This window comes from Hippoglossus stenolepis, chromosome 17 (genome assembly GCF_022539355.2).
Source record: "Hippoglossus stenolepis isolate QCI-W04-F060 chromosome 17, HSTE1.2, whole genome shotgun sequence".
In the NCBI taxonomy this organism is placed as follows: Eukaryota; Metazoa; Chordata; class Actinopteri; order Pleuronectiformes; family Pleuronectidae; genus Hippoglossus; species Hippoglossus stenolepis.
In genome coordinates this window covers 460,031-477,514 of record NC_061499.1, presented here as the reverse complement: position 1 = coordinate 477,514, position 17,484 = coordinate 460,031, and the positions used below count along the sequence as shown (strand labels likewise).

At 46.7% G+C, this 17,484-nt stretch overlaps 1 protein-coding gene across 33 annotated transcripts in view; it reads right to left on the bottom strand.

The window, feature by feature from the left end:
- The window catches only part of LOC118124678 (microtubule-actin cross-linking factor 1), a 174,444-nt gene that overhangs the window by 72,727 nt on the left and 84,233 nt on the right, over positions 1 to 17,484 (bottom strand). For 22 of the 33 annotated variants that reach the window (XM_047344265.1, XM_047344279.1, XM_047344269.1 and 19 more), the window contains 27 exons: positions 13,738 to 13,904; positions 13,315 to 13,427; positions 12,869 to 12,975; positions 12,471 to 12,590; positions 11,654 to 11,749; positions 11,099 to 11,226; positions 10,855 to 10,948; positions 10,285 to 10,439; positions 9,770 to 10,073; positions 9,347 to 9,475; positions 9,120 to 9,197; positions 8,157 to 8,318; positions 7,853 to 7,957; positions 7,500 to 7,595; positions 6,962 to 7,087; positions 5,247 to 5,399; positions 4,360 to 4,371; positions 2,579 to 2,733; positions 2,164 to 2,290; positions 1,893 to 2,076; positions 1,641 to 1,807; positions 1,377 to 1,555; positions 1,140 to 1,278; positions 839 to 1,032; positions 541 to 700; positions 271 to 354; positions 68 to 175 (listed from right to left, as the gene is read on the bottom strand). In XM_047344265.1, coding sequence (XP_047200221.1) covers positions 68 to 175; positions 271 to 354; positions 541 to 700; positions 839 to 1,032; positions 1,140 to 1,278; positions 1,377 to 1,555; positions 1,641 to 1,807; positions 1,893 to 2,076; positions 2,164 to 2,290; positions 2,579 to 2,733; positions 4,360 to 4,371; positions 5,247 to 5,399; positions 6,962 to 7,087; positions 7,500 to 7,595; positions 7,853 to 7,957; positions 8,157 to 8,318; positions 9,120 to 9,197; positions 9,347 to 9,475; positions 9,770 to 10,073; positions 10,285 to 10,439; positions 10,855 to 10,948; positions 11,099 to 11,226; positions 11,654 to 11,749; positions 12,471 to 12,590; positions 12,869 to 12,975; positions 13,315 to 13,427; positions 13,738 to 13,904 — 3,642 coding nt within the window. The remainder of the gene's footprint in view (positions 1 to 67; positions 176 to 270; positions 355 to 540; positions 701 to 838; positions 1,033 to 1,139; positions 1,279 to 1,376; positions 1,556 to 1,640; positions 1,808 to 1,892; positions 2,077 to 2,163; positions 2,291 to 2,578; positions 2,734 to 4,359; positions 4,372 to 5,246; positions 5,400 to 6,961; positions 7,088 to 7,499; positions 7,596 to 7,852; positions 7,958 to 8,156; positions 8,319 to 9,119; positions 9,198 to 9,346; positions 9,476 to 9,769; positions 10,074 to 10,284; positions 10,440 to 10,854; positions 10,949 to 11,098; positions 11,227 to 11,653; positions 11,750 to 12,470; positions 12,591 to 12,868; positions 12,976 to 13,314; positions 13,428 to 13,737; positions 13,905 to 17,484) is intronic. The other 11 variants (XM_047344267.1, XM_047344290.1, XM_047344295.1 and 8 more) reach the window with 1 other exon arrangement.

The following is a 17,484-nucleotide window of genomic DNA, read 5'->3' as shown; positions in this document are numbered from 1 at the left end:
TACAACACTCGAGTTAGGGTTATTATGGATATTGTTCGAATCACTGAAGTGTCGTTTCTATCATTACCTCCTGAGTGATGGCGTCAGATGAAGAATGCATCCTCCTCCTCTTCACAGGTGACTTGTGTGTCGACTCTACAAAGGCTCTATACGTCATCAGCTGCAGTTCGTAGTCCTGCACCAAACAGCCATGATGGAGCACGAGTGAGTAAAGAAATGTATAAATATTTAGACTATTTCACATATTTAGTTTCTGATGCGGTCTCTTACCTTCACTGAGGTGCAGTACTGTTTGGAGTGAGTCTGACACTCATCTAGTTTGGTCTGGTTCTGTTCAATCTCAGCTACTAATGCCTGAAAAAAAGACAAAAATATTATAAGTCATTTATTTAAGTGATGTGTAGGTTCCATTTTGTTTTTCTCTCGTTTTTCCATCATAAAAACCCAAATGTCTTTATTACAAACAGACTGAATCATTCTGCAGAATCGATCCAAAGCATCTTATTGTTCAGGATGTTCAAAGACATCCGTGTCCCTCACCGTCTGCTGGGCCAGCTGCTCCGACAGAGCTTTGCTGTCGCTCTGTCCAGGTTGTGTGTTTTCTTGTCTCTGCGTCGTCTCCTCGATCCACCGGATCAGAGCCGAGTGACCGGCTCTGTACTGGTGCAGGTCCGAGCCCAGAGCGTCCAGATCCGCTCGTCTGCAGGGAAACAGGAAATGACTTTTAGAACATTTAAAGATAATAACAGAGTAGCCTGAGTTTTATATTCAGTATTTGTACATGAAATAATCTGAGGTCCTGAGTGACAAGACCTCGTCTTCCCCCTGTGCTGCTCACCGTGTCTCCATCTGTCTCTGAACGCCGCTCCACCTGTCTGTCATCTGATTGGCTCTCTCCTGGTACAGCTGCAGCTCAGGGCTGCGGTCAGGGTGGAGCTTGCTGAGCTGAGACCCCGCCTCTTTGGCCCGACGCACAACGGACTGCAGAGAGAGGAAGATGTCCCCCTGCTCGCCCCGTTCATCCTCCCACTTCTGGAGGGAAACAAAACAGAAAACAAAGAATGAGGATCAGAGTCAAATAGATTCACGACACGACGCCTGTTCTTCAGATGTTCAGAGAATGATGTTCAGTCCTTTACCCCGAGTTGATCCCTGAGGCTTTGAATGGCCGTGGTGTCGGCAGGAACGATGTCTTCTTCACTCAGTCGGCTCTCGTACTTCCTGACCTGGCTCTCCACTTCATCCAGGCTGCGAATCAGGACGTCGACGGTCTTTAACCTGCAGCGGCAAACAAACAAACCAAATTAAATACCAACACACTCTTGGTTCACATCTCTGAGTTGAGCAACGAAACAGAAGCGCGAGAGTCCTCTCACTTTTCCAGGTAGACACACGAGAGGTTGTGCAGTTTGTCCGTCTTCTCCACAGCCTGGTTGAGCTCAGACCGAAGGACGGGGACGCTGGAGGACGTCGGCTTCTCCTCAAAGAATCGGACACAGCGACGGGACACGTCACCCAAACCAGAGCGCAGGGCGTTGAGCTCCGACTGCAGCTTCTGGAGAGGAGAGGCCATTTAGGAAATTAAAGACAATTGCCCGACATAAAAAAGGGTGTCGCTGCCAGATGTGTCTCAAACCGACCTCTTGCTCTGCGATCTGCACGGTGTTGTCAGCAGTGTCTCCTGACAGCCTGCTGGGGGGCGGAGTCTGAATGCCCCTCATCAGCCTCTGCTCGGCCTCATTCAGACGCAGGGTGATGTTCTGCAGCTCGGACAGGTACGACCGAGAGACTGACTCGTCCTTCTCAACTGGAGAGACAGAGAGAGACAGTGTTACTTCAGCCTCGCTGCAAACATTTACTGGTTTTATAGAGCTACAGTCCCAGTGTCTCACCCGTCTCCATGTTGAGCAGCAGGTCCTGACAGTGCTGCTGGGCCTGCTGAACGTCCTGCTCCAGCTCCCGTCTTTCCACCGGCGTGAACAGAGAGCTCTCCTTGCTGTCGGACAGGAAGTCGGCCAACTGGGACTCCAGGTGGTCGAGGACCTGCTGCCGCTCCGACGGAGACTGGCATCGAACCTGGGGGGGGGGTGAGACGCGGGAGGAGAAGATGAGTACGACCGAGCAGAGGAAGAGAGAAGAGACACATGAACCCACTCTTCTCACCGTGTCCAGGTTCCATGTGGAGACGGCCCTGACGTCTTTGAGCAGGTAGTGCCAGGACACCACACTCTTCATGTTCACGTGGAGCTGGTGCCACAGAGACATGACCTTCTGGTACAACTGCTCCGTCCTGAACATGAAGAACACGAGTGTGACTAAAATCATTATCCACCGTATTGCACAATTTCTACGATAAACCTGAAAATATAAAATTCAATAAACCTAATACATAAGAACATGCTACTTTTAAATTATTTGTCATATCTGCAATCAACTGTTAATTGACTCCTAATTAGAGATCCTCTAAAGTTCAGGATAAACTGTGTTTTGGGTTTGTTAGTCAAATATGTTTTTACAAATCCAAGTAATGTTTTAACCCTTTGCCTCACAACATGAATCTGAGGTTTATGAGTCTGACCTGCTGGCTGTGTCCATGGCCTCCTGGTTGGGGGGCGGGACGGTGAAACACACCGAGGGGACCATGGCCTCGTTGCCCGTGGGACTGATCACCTTCCACTTGGTCCTCTGAGAGTTGTCCTCCAGGACGCACTCCTCCCCTCGACTGATCGTGATCTGAGAGGAGGTGGTCGAGCCGAACGGATGCAAAGAGACGGGAGGACAACGGAAAAAGAAGGAAAAAAAAACAGGGAATGGAGGTTATGAAAAGACCGATGTGGGGAGTGAGCAAAGAGGAGGCGACATCCGGAGAGAGGGAAGAGGAGGAGGTGAAACCAGGGAGGAGAGAAGGGAAAACATGTAAACCAAAAGCTGATCGCAAACAAACTCATAATGCAACACAAAACGCAAACATTCATGGATTTCATGACGTTAGCAGAAGCCCTAAAATGATGTGAGGTTAAAGAAGCTGCCACGAGCAAAGTGTGGACTACAAGAAGCTGCTAAAAAACTCAGAGCTTTTATTGTGGAAGCAGCGAATGTTCTCCAAACCCCGAGCGAGGTTTAGTGGAGCCGGGCCTGGATTTCTCAAAAGTGATTTCTAAGAAACCCAGCGTACGACAAGAGACGAGAGAGTTTGGGATTAAAATCTGTAGAAATTCAGCTCTCAAAATAAAGAAAAGGTAAAGCTGTGACTGTGAGAAAGAGTTTCAGGACATTAAAAGCTGCACTGCCCCCCCCCACCACCCTCTCTCACCCCTTCCCTGCACACACACACTTATCAAGTACGTCAGAAAAGCAAAGCTGTGCACACACACAGTAAATCCATGAAGTGTTAATCAAAGCTTAAAGCTGTGACTTGTTGTCGTCTTGCTGACTGAATGAGCCTCAGGGACCGGGGCCGTGTGAGATTCAGTTCAGCCCAGTGGTTGCTACCGGCTCTTATCCACTGATCCCAGTCCACGACACCGTGAAGATGCACGACTACTGGTTCATATCGTTCTCTGTGTGACTCAGTACAACTTATATTAGTTTACAGAGAAGTTAGAGGAGAAAACCCTGAATCAAAAAGTTTAATTTAGCTTTTTGAAGTGTTATTCATGTTCAATTTCTCAGGCCAGGGACAGTTTTTGTTAAAAAAGCAGTTTCACCACCAGGGTGTGAAGTATTTTAAAATGTGTGCAGGTATTTTTACCTCCAACAAGGAGTTTATATTTTCAATGTGGGTTGTTTGTTTGTCAGCAGGATTACGAATCAACTACAGAACAAATCTTCTTGAAACTTGGTGGAAGGATGTGTTACTGGTCAGGGAAGAACCCAGTTTGGAGCGGATTCGATTAACGGGGCGAATTTATTCCTCTTTCTTTAACATTTTGACTTTTTTTTGAAGTTCTCCAGAAAATAATGCAGAAATCTTGATCCCTGATATCTATGAGTGTGTTCAACTTGGTGAATCTTGATTTTAGCTTAAATCTAAGGGACTGTTGGGCCTTGGTGGAGTTATGTGCTCCACTGGTGCTGTAAACCACTCTGTGTCTCTTGTCTGTGAAATAAACTATACTTATTTACTTATTATGTATAAAACAAATCTACATAATAAGTGGACACACAGGGATAAAACAGCAAACGGGGTTTTTCTAATACTTCCTAATACACACCCACTGTCCTGTCAGTTGAGCAGGTGTCTGACTGACAGTGAGCAGAGGTTGTACGACACCCAGCTGATAAGAGAGGAGCAACCACCGCAGAGTGTGAGCAGTGTACGAGTCTGAGGTGAGAGAGGGAGAATATAGGCAGCTCTACCTGAACGTTTGTCTTGCCAGCCCAGCCGACAGACGAGAGGGAGGGAAGAGGATGAGGAAGAGGACGGAGTGAGAGGTACACGAGGGAATGGAGAGAAAGGAGAACACACAGGAAAGTGAAGGAGAGAGAAGATTATTTTCTTTGGTCATGTGCAGATCAGTGATGCAGCAGAGACACAAAACCTCCGTCCTCCTCCACCTGGACACCTCACACATGCTGCACACGCCTCAATGAACAGATTGACCCTGCGGAGACACAGCAGACTAAAAATAGCAGCGGCTGCGTGTCCGTGCCGAGCTGCAGGAGGATGCTGGGCGACGGCCTTCAGTTCAGCCCGCAGAGGGGAAGGGACAGATGTATAATTGATCAGCTTTTAGATTCCCTGAGGACCTCCCGGCTGAGTGAGAGGCCGAGAGAGACTTCCCTGCTTTCTATGAGTCGTCTTCTCATCAGTCCTTACTTGGCTGTTAACGGGGCTCTTTGGAAATGCCAGTTAAAATAAAGTTAAAACCGCTGGAGACGTTAATTCCTCGGCTACAGTCTAAACATCACTAAGGACCATTTAGACTGAGGGGAGAAGTCCTGTGGATGTTTTCATCCGAGCGTGGAGGGAACTTGTAAAATAGAGACGCCACAAAGTGGTTTGTGGGAAGGACTTGGAAGAGGAAGTGCCGGGCAGAGAGGAGGTTGTTGGTGGTGAGGGTTAAAAACAAGAGTGGTGAGGTCAGAGGGGGCTGGTGCTGAATATACGTGCACACACTTTGTCCTGGTCGTCTGAGACGTTCCTCATTAACACTGAGAGCTTCGACAGATTTCAGTATCAGAAGTGCACGGTCTCTTTTTGCTGAGGAGGTAAACACGGACATGTGACACACGACTTCTCGTACCTCTATTTGTCTGTAGTCGCAGATGGCCCTGATGGGCGTGGTGGCGGCCAGGTTGCTCTCTGCGCTGCGGGGGCGGAGCTGCACCAACGTCTTGGCCCGGCCCACCAGACTCGCCACGGTGCTCCGGTACTCGATCAGCTGCTCCTTCTCCTCCTGCAGGAAGGAGGAAATCATCCGATATTTAAGCCGCAAGATGTCAGCATTCCAGTCTTTATATAGAGAGCATGGTCCGATCGGACTTTAGTAGAAGTAAAGAGAGATGAGATGCGAGGACTCCTAAACATCAAAGATTTAACTGTGTGCTCTTCACTCTGAGCATCAGAAATACATTTCTGATCTGTGATGCCCCCAGCAGAGAGTTATTAAAGATTTATCATAGAGCGAGGAAACAGGGAGAGAGAGAGAGAGAGAGAGAGAGAGAGAGAGAGAGAGAGAGAAGGGGGCAGACAGAGATCAAGAGAGAGAAGCTAAGGGGGGCTGTGTTAACAACTTTAGACGTTACACTTCAGAAATGAATTTCACACTGAGATGACTTTCACTGCAGTCAGCAGCACTGATGCATCATCAACAGCTCAGTTGACAGATATAGTTTAAACAGTTATGAATCATGATGCAGGTCCGTGAGGAGATGGAATTAAAAAGTAAAACCACAAAACAAAACTTTTAACAAAAGTAAATGAATTAGAATAATTAGTTAATTGATCATTTTCTCTTTTGTCATCAGAGTCGAACAGAAGGTGAATCTGTCTCGGTCTGTTTTCTCCTCCCAGTGAGAGATGGAGCACAGTGAAGTGGAAACACACACACACACACACACACACACACACACACACACACACACACACACACACACACACACACACACACACACACACACACACACACACACACACACACACACACACACACACTACCACCAAATCTGACTGCACTACAATCGGTGAAGACGCCAGTTGTTTGTGACAGGGAGTGTGTGTGTGTGTGTGTGTGTGTGTGTGTGAGAGTGTGAGAGTGTGTGTGTAGGTGTGATTCTCCTCTCCAGCCACGGGGGGGGGCTGATTCAGCGAGGCCGCTCTCCACCAGATGACTTCACTGTGTCATGTGGCTGCAGCTGCCTGAGCCTGAGCTCAACAACCAGGAGCGTTAACACACTGTCGACCTCTGCTGCTCCTGTGCTGCTGGTTTTAAACCACAGCGTCTCTGATTCTTACTGGGAGGTTCGCACTGTGCACACAAGGTGGCAGCATGACACGACTTGTAAACCTGAGGGAGCACCCAGCAAACTGAATAATCAAACTGAGTATCACTACTTTATTACCTTCAGACATTATAATTCCATCATAAAATCACATGAGGAAAATGTATAAAAAGGATTTTCAGGAATTTTTTTAATTGGATGTATTTGTATCCAGATTATCAACTAAAACTGGAATTTACAAATATCACACACAAGTTCTTTATTGTGAGAAAAATACGTTATGATTCTGAGATTTCTTGGACTGAAATGGATGAACGTCTGTTAAGTGACATGTAAGAAGGTGAATGATTGTTGTCAGCGGCCTTTCCCGTAACATCTCCTGTTCCATGTTAATTACAAACGTGTTTCAGATTAGTCTGAAGGTTACAAAGAAATGAAAAGATGCTGTAGATTGGTCTGAGGAGGAAAACGAGAGATTTGTCCTGTTTGAGGACGGACACGAGGAAAATGAAAATACCATGGAGTCCTGCAGCAGGTCCTCCAGTTTGGTCAGCCTGCTGTTCTTGTCACACGTGTACTGTCTCTTGATGGTTTCCTGGAGCTGACGCAGGTACGACTCGCAGTCCCGAGCGTCACTCACGAACTAAAACAATAAAACAGAAATGAGTAAAAAGACGGGGGGGTATAAAGCACGTACAAAATGCTCTAAATCAACGTTTCCCAAAACCGGAGGTCAACCTGAGGTGGAGAAACAAGGCAAATAATAAAATATGTCATGTTGGATTTAAGATTCTTTGTCCCCACGTGAACCCTGAGGGGATTATGACAGATTAGCTTCTGCATCAGTTGCATCAGAGTCATGTTCATGTCGGGGATGTTTTCTTTTTTAGCTCTAATCAGTACATTTGTAGTTAATCAGGGTCCAAAGTCTCGGGCACAGTTATTTTAAGGGTCAGGGGTTGAACAGGAGTTTGGGAACTCTTCCTCCTCTAAATGATTCTGGACATTTACAAGTCTGAAAATTAATAAACACAAATCAAAACGTTCTGTCTCACCTGGAAGTAGGACGTGTTATCTTTGAGATGTTGCTCTACACAAACACAGAGCTGGTCCACCCACTGCCACTGAGTCTGCAGGGCTGCACTGTACGCCTGCACACACACACAGCCAGAGGAAGGATGACACATTTATACAACCCCACAAAAACACAAAGAACCACGTGTAGAGGTTTGTACTATTTCCCAAATACCACTTTCTCCAAAAAGGTCACAAGTCAGTGACACTCTGTTCGATGCAATGTTCGTCTGAGGACTTTTTTAAAGTGCAACAAAACAAAACCTCACATGCACTTTGAGCCGACATGTTTAAAAGGTCGATTCAGCCCGACTGAATTAAATCAAAGCTTCACCTCCACGGTCTGTTTGGCCGGATGGTTCTCCAGACACAGGCGACTCGCCGTTTCCTGCAGGGACCTCATCACCTCTCGCTTCTCATCCAGCTCTAACCTCATTTCCTGTGAACGGAGCGGGGAGAGAAGGACGGTTGATTACAGGATCGTTCAGGACACGGATGTTATCATTGTGTTGTGTGGTTTTTGTGCTTTGTTGATCGTCTGTTATTTCTCTTTTTGTTCCTGGTTCACATTTCCCCCGACTCTTCCCCGGAGATCAGCAGCGTGCACAGTGTCTGTTTCGCCGCCCTCCTCCACTCACGCTGTATAATTCTCTCTTGGCGTTCATGTTGCTGTTGCTGTCGCTCCAGTCGAAGGCGATTTCCTCCTCCTCCCTCTCGTTGAGCCAGATCAGCTCCTCAGTGCAGTGCGACACGAACGCGTGCAGGCTCTCCAAGCTCCGCAGGCGCCATGACGAATGTTCCTATGGCAACCACACAAACACATCATCACCATGCCGATCAGCAGTGGCCACAGAAAGTCTAAAAGAAAACCATCCTCTCTTGTTTTCTTTGTTTGATTATACTGTTGGTTTCAAGGACCTGACGATTAGAGAGAGAAACAAACACTGAAGCAAAGTGTCCGTTAAATGTGAATTACATTATATTATTGAGCCAATATTCTTTACACTGTTTAAGAAGGTTTGAACTGTGTTTATTTATTCTTTAATTCAGAATTTATAGTATTTTTACGATATTACTCGGAAATTAGTGACATGGCTAATATCTTCTCATTAAATTAATATTCTCTCTGTATCATTAATCACACACTGGTACTTATTAAACTAAGTATTTGAGAAACTTTAATACCACAAATTTGTTTTTATATTCAATCACAGTATTTAAGAAACACACACGACTATAATTTAACTGAGAGAGAACATAAAGCTTTAAGAGATTAAAAAGACTTAAACGTTATAAACTGGTGTGAATATATATACGGAGTCAGAAGTTTATAACATATGAAGCCGAAAAATAAATAAATAGACAAGAGAAGAGACAAAGAAATGAAAAGGGAGAAAGAGGAAAAATGAAAGAGGGGTAAAAGCGAGAGCAGATGCAGATTTGTGTGTTATTAGCATGAGAGAACTGTCATGCCTTAATGGGATTAACTGAGGGGGGGGGGGGAACTGGGAGACAAAGAAGTGACACAGACACAGAGAGAGAGAGAGAGAGAGAGAGAGAGAGAGAGAGAGAGAGAGAGAGAGAGAGAGAGAGAGACCAACCAGTAGTTTGCAGTATTGATGCTCCAGCTTGGCCAGGGTTTCTGAGTAACTGCTTTTGAAGTTGGGGGAAACTTTTGCCTGGAGGAGAAAACAACGCAAGTTTAATACAAACCAGCTCCTCTATATATATTATATGTGTGTGTATGTGTGTGTGTGTGTGTGTGTGTGTGTGTGTGTGTGTGTGTGTGTGTGTGTGTGTGTGTGTGTGTGTGTGTGTGTGTGCGCACCTCATAGCTGCGTGCCTCCTGCAGGCTGCTCAGTAACTCCTCGACTGCAGTGTGGATGTCGTTGTGCTCCTGGAGGTTGTTCTCTACCGAGGGCAGGTCTGCTCCCCACTCAGCTCGCTCCAACAGCTCCTGACACACAGAAGGATTCACAGATCAGTCTCCACGGTCGGTTCAACGTGTTTTCAGGCTCAGGATTTCATTTTGTTATGGTGATATTGTTAAATTGGTCTGATTGTAAACAGAATGTCTTTGTGTGCAGAACTGTTGGTTGAAGAAAACAAGGTGTTTGCAGGTGTTTGAGAAATTGTATCGTCCGTTTTTTCCTCTATTTCTCGTCATACACAGAGATGATCCCCAGATTAATCAAATAAATAAGGAAGCAGATTAATTCATAATAAAAATCTTGGGTAGTTGCAGACTGACCTGCGTCTCCTCCACCCAGCCCAGCAGCTCGTAGATGAACCTCAGGCTTCCTTCGTCCTCTGATGAAGACATGGCCACCAGCTGGGAGCGGGCCATGGGTCGCCGCAGGAGCGCGGCTCCGACGGCTCCCACAGCTCCCACAGCTCCCAGCAGCGTTTGCCCGAGTGACAGGCCGCTGTCGGTGCCTCGCTGGCTGGTGTGCTCGGCCCCGGTGCTGCCCAGAGCCGGAGAGAAATGTCCTTTCCTGTAGACACTGGAGCACTGAAGTCTGAGGGAGACCAGCTCCTCCTGCAGGCAGGACGCTCTGGTGCAGGAATGAAAACATTCAGCTTAAAGAGATATGCAACTATGCAAATTGTTGACCCATAATCCAGTATAATGAGCTGTTTGTGTTACTGCTCATTAAATTAAATTGTCCACTTATGGTAATTGATCATCGAAGGGTCACGGTGCTGGACCTGAACCCGTCACTCATTGTTCAGAGGAGAATCAACACGGCTCCTCTCCTGACTCACCTGAACGCCAGCTGCTCCACCTGGTAGTACTTCTCCTCCCGCAGGAGCTTGAGCTCCTGGTTGAGTTGTCTGATCAGAGACTCACAGTCCTGCAGGTAACAGGCCAGCTCCTTCTCACACTGCACCACCTCGCCGCTCTCCGCTCGAGACATGTCCTGCACATTAGAGGACGGAGGGTTTTATCAAGCCGTGCGTTTCTGTGCTCGCTCGGCTTATTTGCTAAGGCGCCAAAATAAGCCCTGTGAGAAAAGTGCAGCAGCAAACACCAGCAGGATTTATACATGGGAATAAAAGCATTAGGAAACGGGTGTCATGATACTCTTAAGGTGAGTTTGAGTCGCTGACAGGCAGAGGGAAGAATCTGTGTGTTTGCAGAAAGGAGGTAAAGTGATGAGTAAATATTTATTGTCCTGGAAGAGCACTTGCTTTTACAGTGTGTACACATTAAAACATCAGAAACTACTGGGCCGAATTAAGGAAACCAGAGGACCCTGCATGTGCATGTGTGTGTTGATGTGTGTGTGTGAGGAAATGAACAGGGTGTAAGATAAGCGAGGGGTTTGTACTCACAGCCTGGAGTGTGTTTTTGGCGAGGGTGAGTTTCTCCTCACAGTCCAGAGCCATGTTCTGGATCTTGTTGGCTCTCTGGAGCAGCAGCTCTAGCCTGAAAACACACAAACGCACACACGGGGGTTTAAGAGGTATGTCCCTGAAAAACACACTTAATGAGAAGCTGAACACGTGTTTTCATACATCCTGGAGAAGGTTGAATGGACCTGAGTGTGTGTGTGTGTGTGTGTGTGTGTGTGTGTACCTCTCCACAGCCGGCCGCAGGGCCTTCTCTCTTTCCAGCATCTCCAGGATGAGTTTCCCCCACTCCTCCTCCAGGTCGTTGGGGTGGAGGCCCTGAGGAAGCTTAATACGACCGAACTCCATCCACACCTGGACACACACAGCAAACTCCATTAGAAGACTCTATTACATCAGAGATATATTAAAGTTGAATCGTAGGTCGCATCACACACACACACACACACACAGAGACACACACAGACACACACACACACACTTACACTCACTAACATCAGCTGAGTGAGAATAAAGGAACAACTATCATCAGCATCATGAGTTTTCGTACAATCACACGATCTGTTGCATTGAGAACATCACGACCATGGAAACGACCTCAGGACACGAATGTAATGCTCGAGTCACAAAAACACACCAAACTCTCTCACTCTCTTTCTCCCATTGACCGTCACGTTAAATCCCCGGAGCCGAGCCTCGTGATGGTCACCTTTCCTGCTCCTCGACCCCCTGTTCTCCTTTCACCTCCCTCCCTCCCTCCCTCCCTCGGCTCCCTCCTTACCTCCAGCAGTTTGTAGAGTTGCTCGATGTGACCTTTCTCCACCTCCTTCGCGGGGATCTCCGTCTCTTTGAAGTGGACGTACTCGTTGTAAAGTGCCTGAGGGAGGAGAGCGTGAAGGGGTCTGTGTTAACACAGGCTCCATTAGAGGTCAAACACAAAGTCACAGCCTGTTATTAGACCTAAAATGGTTTGTAATCACAGCTCCTGTCCCTGAGAGCTGAGTGGTCACGAGACAGTTTCTCACCGCTCATTCTCATATGTTTAACTTCTTCTTTTCCTTCAGACATGATCTCACAGCAGCTTTCCGTGCAACGCTGCTTTTTGGAAAATGATGCCTCTGCTGATCGAACAAATTCCTCGTAATCTGAATTCTTCACTCTCTTTCTCGCTTTTATTAAACCACTGTCCTTCCCTCCCTCTGTCCCTTGACTCTGTTCTCTTAAGGTTTTCTGGCTGCTTGCTGGTGGGACTGAGGAGGAAAATCAGGAATTGAACCCTCACCACAGCCTAAAGGTTTGAAAAAACGGTTTTATTTTTATGATGGTGCAGTAATTTTAATTTCAGCACCCAAGATATTAAAATTACACAAACTTCAGTGATACATTCTGGCTGTTAATGATCAAACTTTCAATCCAGAGGGAGATTAGTTTCCTCTTTTCTCTGCTTGTGAGAATAAAAGTGTTTTTACAGATTTAAGAGAGAAGCAACGAGAAACTGTTCACATAAGAGGAACAAACCTCCACCGGCTCATAAAGAACTACAGAAAAAATCTATTAGAAGCAAAAACCATTAACGAGACAGAAACTTGTGTAAAAACCTTGAGCTCCACAGGGTTTTGTGGGAAATTCTTGTTGGCCATGAGGACTGTGTGCTGGCGGCTCCACTGGAGCAGAGAGGAGAACCTGGACTGGTATTCTGACCAGCGCTGGTCCACCTCCTGGTGACGGAGCGAGGGAGGAAGGGACGGATGAAAAGAGATGTCAAATTCAAAAACTGCTTCATTTCTGTACAATGTAATTTACAGTAAATGACAACAACACCATTAGAACAACAGCATCGTTATCTGAAAGTTCCAGGTCGTTACTCGTGAAGCTGCACAGTTGAAAAACAAAGAAAATGGAAATAACGTCTCCGCTGTGAGGAACACTATCTAATGCAGTAAGATTGAAATGTGGTATAAAATAAACAAAAATTAAATAAAAGAATTTCACATACGTGTGCAGCGATGCCCTCTCCTCCCTCAGGGATCTTGGGGAAGGCATCATAGATGGAAGAGACGTAGGTGATGACCGACTTCTCATCCGGAGAAGCAACATCAACATCTGACCAGAGAGAGAGAGAGAGAGAGAAATATGGAGAATTAGAGAAAGAAGACTCAGATTTGTATTTTAAGACATTCAAATAACCTTTGGCTTTGAACATTGTCCAAAATGTCACAAATAACAGATTTAATGACAATGTGTGACGCCATAATATATAAGAAATATCCAGTTATCCGTGAGAAGTAGAGTTTTGAATATGAAAATACACGATCAAGACAACAACAGTAGTTTTATTTGTAGGATAGAAGCTTGTTAGAATCTTAAATATCATGTATGATGGTAGAAACCCAGCCCCCGTGTTACCCTGAGCGCACAGAGAGTCAGTTTATTGAGTCTCACCCTCGACGTCCAGCAGCCTGGTCACCCCTAACGACTCGCCGATCTCGAAGGCCTGTTCCAGGTTCTCACAGTTACTCTGCCGGGACACCAGCTCCATGTCGATCAGGTCGGGCCTGGAAGACACACACACAGAGGGGACGTGACGGTCGGCAGCGTCTTCAGAGAACACTTCTGACTTTTCATGCATTATCTTTGGTGAATTACAGTTTTTAACTCCCTTGAATCAATATTTTGTGGAGTAAATCCACTGAGTGCGTCAGTATTTAAGGATTTTCCTGATCCGTGCTGTTTAAATCAGTTTTAAATGTGGCTTAGAAACAGCTGATTGATTTACTCAAACATTTTAATTGTTTCTGGGACAACAGCATCTACCGAGTAAATAAATTCAGACTCAGACAAGGCGAATGCATTCCCCCCCCCCACCTGAATCTGTGCAGCAGAGCGTTGAACATGCGTCCGTCCCTCCAGGATGAGGTGAAGTTGACACAGCGGAGGCCGGGGTAGCCTTCTGTCGCCTGCTGGCTCCATAGTAACAGCTTCTCTTTGGCTGTGAGGTCGCCCGACTCGCCGCTCACATAGATCTCTGAAATCTGGAGGGAACAGGAGAGAGAGGACGGGAGAGGTTACCACCGAGATTCATGTATTTTCCTGTTTGCGGTTTGATTTGCAGGATCAATCATGATGCATTCACATTAAAACACATCCGTGTCAGTCCCCGTGACACACGTGATGATACAGCGTCAATGATTTGGCTGGAACATACGACTGCTTGTTTCTGTGACTCGCAGCTCGTCCCCTCGTTCGTCTTTCTGATCGTCAGCTTGAGAACGAGTTCATTAATGAACCAGGGCTGCTTGTATTAAACTCTTTTTCTCCATTTCCTCATCACAGTCAGGTCTCACCCCCCCACCAACACTTCCTCTCCTTCATCATCTCCTTCTGTCTCATGCCTCCCCCCCCTCCTCCTCCCTCCCCAGCCTGGATCTGTCACATCAGTTTTTCATGTACTTTCATCTGCTCTGCTTCAGATGGTGATCAGTCTGCAGAGCGTCATCATCCTCTGCCTCTTTCACATTCAGTTCAGGACGTTTCCTCTTTGTTTGTTTTTCCACTGACAGTTCGCTGAACGGCAGAGATGAGGTCAAACGTAGAGGATCAGTCTCTGCACAGTCACACTCTTTATTTTGCTTATGATTTATGCTTTATTATCTTCTACAAACTGTATTAGACAAACTGAAATAAGACTCTATAAGGAGACTTCTCTGGGGGGGGGTTTTCCACTTTCTATTTCTAATTTGTGAAAGAATCTCATCATGCATCATTAAGCAGCTGCAGAACTCACGAGACAAAAGCAACAGAAAAGCTTTTTGTTTGTCAAACACAGCGATTCCATGATATTTGCTTTACTCTCTAACGCGTCCGCCCTCAAAAACCCTAATCGGTCTCTAACACTGTACATGTTTACTCCGGGGTGAGTCTGAGGGGGAAACCACGCTTCCATGGAGACGGACAGCGTCTTTATTTATCTGTTCTTCCTCCTGAGCAACAAGACCCATTTGGCCCTTTTCCCTCCGAGTCTTTCTGTCCCTCAATTTGCTCTTTTGAGGTCCAACTGTCGTCCCTGACAAAAGAAGAGTGATGTATACGCAGTGACCGTCAGTGCTTGGCTGACGCTATTGTCATCAGTATTCTTCGGCCATCCCTCCTCTCCTGCACCGACTGTCCTGCACCGGACCGTCTTTCTGTCCGTCGCTCTCCCTGCTGCTAATGTGGAGCAGAATGAAAGTCCGGTGTCTGCCAAGGGACTGCAGCAACAGCCAAAAAAGACGAGGAGGGGGAGGGAGAGGAAAGAGAGTTGCAGGGCCGACGATGGAGGAGAAGGGGTGACGTGCAAGAGCAAACTGCAGCTTCACATAAAGAACTATGTGAATCATTGTCAATTAAAATAAAACTTTACATGCCGACAGTAGCTCCAGGCTCAGACACACGACTACAACCTCTTTCTACACATCTATCGAGCTAACCTGCATGTGTGCAGTCCTGCCCGTGTCTCACCGAGTCACAGTGAGCAAACACAGATGCATGCAATGTTTAAATTTGAATGGGATGTGAATTCTGCCGCGTGCTTCCCTGCAGAACTCCATCTCTCTGTATGCACCTACAAGCTCCTTTGCAGAGAAACACAGAGCTAGTAATCCTGCATCTGAATACTGATACAGCTCAGTGTGAGGGAGAGAGAGAGGATATACACTCCCACTGCAGCGGCAGCTCGTCCAACACTGACTTCATTCAACAGCAAATGAGCTGCGGTGCTATATTTACTGTTATTACACAGCAAACTGCACCTGAAAATAAAAAGTGCACGAGAGAGAAGACATTTCAGTGACCTCTCATGACCGAGGCTAATTTTATGCGCCATCCCGGTAAAAGACCTTTAGTCAGCGTTTCCTCTTGGAGGTGATTCCAGGGCCCAACTCCTCCAGGTCTCTGCTTACAGCCCATGTCCCATATATAACCCAGTTTGCAGGGTATTTTTATGTATGTGTCCCAGGAGGACACCTCATGGGTTGACTCTGCTAAGCATGACTGTCAGGGGTGTCTTTGAAAACCCCCCACCCCTGCAGCACAAGGAAGAATTCAGCTAACTTCTTCTCTCCAAGTGCAAACTCATCCGTCTCGCAAACTAGGTTAAGCAGTATGAGACCAAAGAATCGATGTAGTCTTTAGAGCAAGTCAACTTAACATCGGCAGCGCGGCTTAATTAGCCTGCTGGGTGTTCGGCTAGCAACCGAAACCAAACTGTTCAATTAACCGAAGCGACTCTTACTTAGCTCCAACTTGTAGATTTAAAACTAATGACAAGTCAGAGTAATCTACATCTAATTAACTCCGCCCGGTGAAATAATTTCATTTAACTTGGATCATTAGTGAACCGGCTCACAGGCTCACAGGAGAAGTGCGTCTTCCTCCAGCAGAACAAAGATTCAGATTCTAGTTCACAACCTGTGAGGAGCAGCTCATTTAGCTTCGACACGAACAGAGACCAGAGCCAACACACACGTCAAACACACACGACCCAACAGTCAGTGGCTAAACACTTAGAAACATATATTTAACTTAAAACAACCCTGAAAACATAAAAAACACATAAACTGAGTCAGAACATTAAAATATTAAGACAATAACGCCTCAAACAGCTGGATTTAACGAGAACAGTTAACAGTCCCATGAGCCTTTGCTTTTCTACTGTCCAATCAAAGCGACCGGCTCACCTATCAGTACAGTGTGTGTGTGTGTGTGTGTGTGTGTGTGTGTGTGTGTGTGTGTGTGTGTGTGTGTGTGTGTGTGTGTGTGTGTGTGAGACCGAGCCGTGCATGCTGCAGCAGATAAGCACGGAGGCTTGTGAGTGAGATTACAGCAGGTAGCAGTGATGCTCAGTTCAGCCATGATACAGTCACAGTGATCCACTAGCTGCCCCCCCCTGCCCCGGGACTCTGGAGCAGCCCTCATTTTAAAAACATGACCTCTTTGAAGTTTGTGCGGAGGAGGGAGAGCGAGGAGGGAAGGAGGGAGAGCGAGGAGGGAAGGAGGGAGCAGACAACAATCAGGGGAGGACGGAGGATGGACAGGAAGAGAAGATAAAAAATGGTTTAATGGTTTTATTGGCACTGAAACAGAATGTGGCTCGGTAAATCTGGCTTATGGCGACAGGGATGGACGGGTGGGTGAGGGACGGATGGACGGATGACGGACAGACAGCCGAGACGGATACTGTACATGGGTGAATTTGAGTGGTGGGGTGCGAATCCCCCTGAGGCTCCACGAAGCAGCCGTCTCACTGATGAATGCGCATTTCAAATCCCTTTTTATGCAGAGCACCAACATAGAAAGAAGAGCTGCACTTGAACCCCCGACACAGGAGCACACACAAGACGGAAGTATTGATCATCGCTGTCCAGTAAAAACCCTACGATGTACAGTATGTGTGGTTGTTTGTCATGACTCAGCAGAACGAGATGCACTAAACGCAGCCTGACATGATGCCCGACGCTGCTCAGCCACACACACACACTGTCTCGATAACGTGGAGGAGACGTGAACAAACTGTGGCAGCCGGCGGAAAAAATGCACCAATCGTCCGTCACTGCAGCAGCAGCAGCCGTTTCATTG